Source organism: Myotis daubentonii, chromosome 17 (genome assembly GCF_963259705.1).
Source record: "Myotis daubentonii chromosome 17, mMyoDau2.1, whole genome shotgun sequence".
NCBI lineage: Eukaryota > Metazoa > Chordata > Mammalia > Chiroptera > Vespertilionidae > Myotis > Myotis daubentonii.
This window is the reverse complement of record NC_081856.1, coordinates 8,252,233-8,258,891: the sequence shown is the minus strand read 5'-3', so window position 1 is coordinate 8,258,891 and position 6,659 is coordinate 8,252,233. Positions and strand designations below refer to the sequence as shown.

At 53.3% G+C, this 6,659-nt stretch overlaps 1 protein-coding gene across 1 annotated transcript; it reads left to right on the top strand.

Annotated features, from left to right (window-relative positions):
* The first annotated feature begins 430 nt into the window (after positions 1–430).
* LOC132220102 (uncharacterized) lies at positions 431–4,573 on the top strand. Its single transcript, XM_059673045.1, has 2 exons — positions 431–744; positions 967–4,573. Exons 1-2 carry the CDS (start codon positions 431–433, stop codon positions 4,523–4,525), a joined length of 3,873 nt encoding a protein of 1,290 aa, XP_059529028.1. The 3' UTR covers positions 4,526–4,573.
* Positions 4,574–6,659: the final 2,086 nt, after the last annotated feature.

The following is a 6,659-nucleotide window of genomic DNA, read 5'->3' as shown; positions in this document are numbered from 1 at the left end:
TTTTTCAACATCCGATCTCTATAACTGGAAGGCACAAAACCCCAAGTTTTCTGAGAAACCAGGGGGACTTATTGACTTGCTAGATTCTGTTCTTTTCACCCATCAGCCCACATGGGACGACTGTCAGCAGCTTTTACAGGTTCTGTTCACGACGGAAGAGAGAGAAAGGATCCTCAATGAGGCCCAGAAAGTGGTTCCAGGCGTGGATGGAAACCCAACTGCCAACCAGGTCCAGATAGATGTCTCTTTTCCCTTAACTAGGCCTGAATGGGATTTCAACATGGCAGAAGGTAAGGAGAGGCTTTCGGTCTATCGTCAGACCCTAATGAGAGGTCTCAGAATGGCTGCTAGAAAGCCAACTAATTTGGCCAAGGTGGGGAATGTTCAGCAGGAAAGGGATGAGTCTCCAGCTGCCTTTTTAGAACGGATCATGGAGGCTTACCGTACCTACACCCCCATGAATCCAGAAGCTCCTGAAAACAAGGCAGCTGTGATCATAAGCTTTGTAAACCAGTCGGCCGCGGATATTAAAAGGAAACTACAAAAAGTAGATAGGTTGGGAGAGAAGAGTTTACAGGATTTACTGGCAGTGGCAGAGAAGGTGTACAATAACCGAGAGTCTCCAGAAGACAGGCAAGCTCGCGTCGTGGCTGCCTCTAGCAGTAGGCAAGCTCGGGACCTGGCTAGGGTCCTGCTGGCTACGACCATGGACTTCCCCAAGGAGCGAGACCGTCGCTTCCGACAGCCTGCAAGCAATAAAGGAAGAGGTAAGCAGACTACCCAAGAGGGGAGGCGGGGGCTACGGAAGAATCAATGTAAGTTTTGCATGGACATAGGGCACTGGGCTCGAGAGTGTCCGAAGAAGGCCGGTGAGAAGGGAGACAGGACTGACCGAGTCAAGGTCTTAGAGCTGGGTGAACTGAGTGATTAGGGGAGTCAGGGTTCGGACCCCCTCCCCGAGCCCAGGATAACTCTCAGAGTGGAGGGGACTCCTGTTAACTTCCTTGTTGACACCGGGGCACAACATTCGGTCCTCCGTACCCCGCAAGGAAAACTGGCGAATAAAAAGTCCTGGGTGCAAGGAGCAACTGGTATGAGCCAGTATTCATGGACTACCCGAAGGACAGTAGATTTAGGAACAGGCCAGGTATCCCACTCTTTCATGGTAATACCGGAATGCCCCTACCCACTATTAGGACGGGACCTACTGACCAAAATTGGAGCTCAAATAACTTTCAGACAAGGGGGGCCTCAGGTCACCGATGAGGAGGGCCGCCCCATTCAGGTCCTGACCATGAGGCTAGAGGATGAATATCGCCTCTACCAGAAGACTTCCCTGGTGGAGGGCAGTATGGACAAATGGCTACAAGAATTCCCAACAGCATGGGCAGAGACAGGAGGGGTGGGGCTGGCCGCCCACAGGGCCCCAGTCCTAGTAGAACTAAAACCAGGAGAAGGTCCGGTAAGAATCAAGCAGTACCCTATGCCTCAGGAGGCACGGAAGGGGATTCAGCCTCATATCAGGAGACTGAAGAGCTTGGGGGTGTTAGTTCCCTGCCAGTCTGCATGGAACACTCCCCTACTGCCGGTTAAAAAGCCCCAGACAAACGACTACAGGCCAGTACAGGACCTCCGAGAAGTAAATAAAAGAGTTATGGACATACACCCAACAGTCCCAAACCCGTACACTCTCTTGAGCTCCTTGGCACCCTCTAAAGTCTGGTACACGGTATTAGATCTGAAAGATGCCTTCTTCAGTCTACCCCTAGCACCTCAAAGTCAGTCCCTGTTCGCCTTTGAGTGGCATGACCCAGAGGAGGGCTTCAGTGGACAGCTGACTTGGACACGCCTACCCCAGGGGTTCAAAAACTCGCCCACCATCTTCGACGAGGCGCTGCACGAGGACCTGGGTGAGTACAGAAGGGAACACCCCAACCTCACCCTCCTCCAGTACGTAGATGACATCTTGATTGCTGCAGACACAGCCAAGGACTGTGAGCGGGGGACCCAAGATCTATTGGCCACCCTGGGGGCCTTAGGGTACCGGGCATCCGCGAGGAAGGCTCAGTTATGTCGAGAAAGGGTGAGTTACCTGGGATACATCCTGGAGGGCGGACAGCGGCGGTTATCGGATGCCAGGAAAGAGACTGTTTTGAAAATCCCTACTCCCACCTCCCGAAGAGAAGTAAGGGAATTCCTAGGATCGGCCGGCTACTGCCGCCTCTGGATACCGGGTTTTGCCGAAATCGCCAGGCCCCTATATGAAGCTACCAAAGAGGGAAAGGCGTTTGACTGGACTGAGAAAGATGAAGCTGCCTTTAGGCAGTTAAAGAAGGCCCTTCTAGGTGCCCCAGCCCTGGGCCTGCCAGATATTACAAAGCCCTTTCACCTCTTTGTGGATGAACACAAAGGGATAGCGAAAGGGGTCTTGACTCAAGCTTTAGGCCCCTGGAGCCGCCCAGTGGCTTATTTGTCCAAGAAGTTAGATCCTGTAGCTGCCGGCTGGCCACCATGCCTGAGAATTATCGCGGCAACAGCGCTCTTAGTCAAAGACGCCGACAAACTGACCCTGGGGCAGGAAATCTGGATTACAACCCCACATGCCATTGAGGGAGTCCTGAAGCAGCCTCCTGACAGATGGATGAGTAACGCTCGTATAACCCATTACCAGAGCCTCCTACTCAACCCTCCAAGAGTACGGTTCCACCCCAGTGCGGCCCTCAATCCCGCTACTTTGCTGCCCGACCCTGACTTAGATGCCCCACTACACGACTGTGCAGGAATCCTAGAGCAGGTGCATGGACTCCGGAAGGACTTGACCGACCAGCCCCTCCCTGATGCAGAGGCCACCTGGTTCACGGATGGGAGCAGCTTCGTGCGGGACGGGTGCAGGTACGCGGGTGCAGCGGTGGTCACTGAAACGGACACTGTGTGGGCGGAGGCCCTGCCCTCCGGGACGTCAGCCCAGCGAGCAGAACTCATCGCCCTTACTAAGGCACTGACGCTGGGGGCTGGAAAGCGGCTTAACGTTTACACAGACAGCCGTTATGCATTTGCTACAGCTCATGTCCACGGAGCAATCTATCAGGAGAGAGGGCTGCTGACGGCAGAGGGACGGACAATAAAAAATAAGCAAGAGATTCTCGATCTGCTTGCAGCCTTATGGCTTCCTGCCAAGTTAGCCATAATCCACTGCCAAGGGCACCAGAAAGCTGATGACCCGGTAGCAAGAGGTAACCAAAAGGCTGACCAGGCTGCGAAGGCAGTAGCCCTTACCTCGGTCCCTACCATGGCCTTACAACTCCCAGACCCAGGGGACCCAGTCTTACCAGACCAGCCCAAGTACTCCCAGGAAGAATTGCAACGCATCAGAAAGCTCCCCAGAGCCCATGAAATAAAGGGATGGTGGCATACACCAGAAGGGGAACTCATACTACCAGACCGGCTCGGGGACACGGTATTAGAACATATGCACCGGTCTACTCACCTGGGGACCCGGAAAATGAAGGACTTAATTCGACATGCTGGGATCAAGGTTCACCAGCAGGATACCAAGATAGATCAGGTTGTATCTGCCTGCAAGACCTGTCAACTCACAAACACAAGAGCTGGATCAAATGAAAGAGGGACCAGGCTCAGAGGCACCAAACCGGGAGCACAATGGGAAGTCGACTTCACTGAAATTAAACCAGGGAAGTATGGTTATAAATATCTTTTAGTATTTGTAGATACCTTCTCTGGCTGGGTAGAGGCATACCCAACCAAGCATGAAACAGCTCAGACGGTGGCCAAGAAGCTGCTCGAAGACATCTTACCCAGGTATGGTTTTCCTGCTATGATAGGGTCCGACAACGGGCCAGCCTTTATTTCACAGGTAACACAGGTAGTAACCAGGGCTATTGGGGCAAATTGGAAATTACATTGTGCTTATAGACCCCAGAGTTCAGGGCAGGTAGAAAGAATGAACAGAACTCTAAAAGAGACCCTTACCAAATTAACCATGGAGACTGGTGGGGACTGGGTGGCTCTCCTACCATATGCCCTTTACCGGGTAAGGAACTCCCCTTACACCCTGGGCTTTACTCCCTATGAAATCATGTTTGGCAGGCCACCCCCTATCATTCCTAACCTTAAAGCTGACCTTCTCGCTGAATTTGAAAATCAAGAACTATCTCTTTCTTTGAGAGGGCTCCAGAAGGCACATGAGGACATTTGGCCACGCCTCCGCGCCATCTACGAAGCCAGCCCAACCCCAACTCCTCATCAGCACAGACCAGGAGATTGGGTCTACGTCAGAAGGCACCGCCGGGAGACCCTAGAACCACGTTGGAAAGGTCCCTACACTGTGGTGCTGACCACCCCCACCGCTCTCAAGGTAGATGGCATCGCGACCTGGGTCCACCACACTCACGTGCGGTCAGCGGATCCATCCATGACCCGGAAAGACTTCATCACCAAATGGAGCATCGATCGAGATCAATGCAACCCGCTCAAGCTCAAGCTACGGCGTGCTCGACCTGCCTGATGCCGGTAACATGGCTCGCGATCACTCCTGTCACCAGGAGCCCCCACAATACTGTGTAATACACGTAGATAATGCCTGCATCTTCATGGACAAGGCTCCAAAGAGACAAGGACAATTTATGGGGTCACATGTTTAGTAGCAGAAGATTCGGCTGCCTAAAGCAGCCATGATGTTTCATTGTATTGATATGTTATATTAACCTTTGATTCTTTTGCAGGTTTCGAATGTATGTTGGCTGTCCTGGAAGGGAGCTGTGTGGGGTGGCCCCCAAAAGTAAAGGGTGTCTAGCTGGCAAGGGGGCAGGTGCCCAACTGGGAAGGAAAGGGTGCCCATCAGGTTTTGGACTCTGTTGAGAGACAGCTAACAGCTGGCAGCCTATATACTGCCTTGCAGGCCTGAGTCACCATGCCCATGTCAGGGGTAGTAAAGCTAAAAAAAAAAAAAAAAAAAAGAAGCCTGTTTAGAATAGAAGGTTAGGGGGATAGTTATGCATAGGAAGAAGGTTTTATGCCAACAGTTACTGTTTTGTTTTAAATCTATGAAAAGGAAGTAGCAAGGAAAGTCAGAAAATCTTAGAGTAGATCAGTATGTTCTTCTCCTTATGTAATTCCTCCAGAATCTGGCGATATGTGAAGGGATTTATTCCCTCCTGAGAAGGCACTTAAGCATTCTGTATTGCCAAAAGGATCCCAATTGTCTACAGCTGTTGTCTGAGCTCTCCGTTCAAGCTGGGTTTATGAAAAGCTGGTACCGTGGATCTGTCTCTTGCCCAGTGGCGTAAGCTGGGGCCTCTCTGTAGACGAAACCTGGACTCCCCAAGAGATGTGATCAATGCCGGGACCCCGCCAGCAGGCGAGGGGAACCCAAGGCAGTTGCTGGGCATGGAGGCCAGAGGGACATAGGCTATCAAGGAGACAGAACTGAACCTCACATCACCCTACTTGGCCCAGAGATAGCTGGTAGTCAACGACGGGTAAGATCTCACAGGGTGGGACGACCTAAGACAGGCACAGCTGGGGGCCAGTAGGAGAAAACTTGGGGTGCAACAAAGGTGGGGCACAGATCCTCACCCCCCCCCAATGGTGCACGGGCTTGAACACTCGCCCCTTCTGAGGAAGGTCTCCTGTCCCCGTGGCTGCTTCTTGCTTCCCATGCCCAGCCCAGACCAGGAACCAAATAACAGAAGAGACTTGGTCCAGCTGAAAATGGTGCCCAGAAAAACGGAGGCTTAGTTCAACAGACTCTAAATTTAAACCTAGCCTAACAAACAGGAATGCTTGAGCCTCTTCAAGGCAAATAATACTAAATCTTGATTTGTTTTTTTATGATAACCATGGAGGAATTCTAAGAAGAAAGATCCTATTTCAATAGAAGTTATTAAATCTAAAATGGTTTCTTTCACTTCCACCGGACCATTTGTTAGCCTTATAGGGATAGTTCAGTTGATAGTTTTGGTGGAATAGAATTGCAGCCCGTCTCATGATTGAGCCGGAAGTTCCAAGACAAGGGGGGAATGAAAGGCGCACCGCCCGCCTCTCCGGGCGGTGCGGGGGGAGGAGTCTGACCGCCTGGCTCTGAAATCCCTCCGCGCCCGCCGTAGGGCCTGGCCTCCCCGGAGCGGTCGAGTCTCCGGACCGGCTGCGCGGTGGCCGGCGGCGGGCCAAGGGGTGGGGGCCTGGCGGCGTCCGACCACGGGGGAGGTCATGGGGGCGGAAGGCCTCACCGCCTCACTCTTTCCTCCCTTCCCCCGTGGTCGGCTCCCCGCTTGCCCGCGCTGAGGCCGAGGGTCCATGCGGCCCTCGGGGCCCAGTCGGGGGGGACCGGGGCCTGCGTGGGCCGACCGCCGGGCCCCATGTGGGGGGCCATCCTGCCTTGTGGCGAGTTCGAGCGGCAGCAGCAGGAGCCAGACAAGGACTGCGCCCTCCATCTTGCCTTGGGGTCTCCATCTTGGGACAGGACCATGTGCACCCTCCATCTTGCCTTGGGTCCTCCATTTTGGGATGGGGCCACGTGCTTCCTCACGGGAAGAAGCCGCTGCTAGCCACACCCAGGATTTCTCTGAATTAACCAATGGTGATCAAGGGAAGTGCACGCCATCACTATGACCACATCCTGTACCGACTCGCGCCTGGCC

Coding starts and splice junctions, on each gene's coding strand:
- LOC132220102 (XM_059673045.1), top strand. CDS start 431: ATGGAGGCTTACCGTACCTACACCCCCATGAATCCAGAAGCTCCTGAA. Junction 745..966: donor CGAGACCGTCGCTTCCGACA/GCCTGCAAGCAA, acceptor CCCCGAGCCCAG/GATAACTCTCAGAGTGGAGG.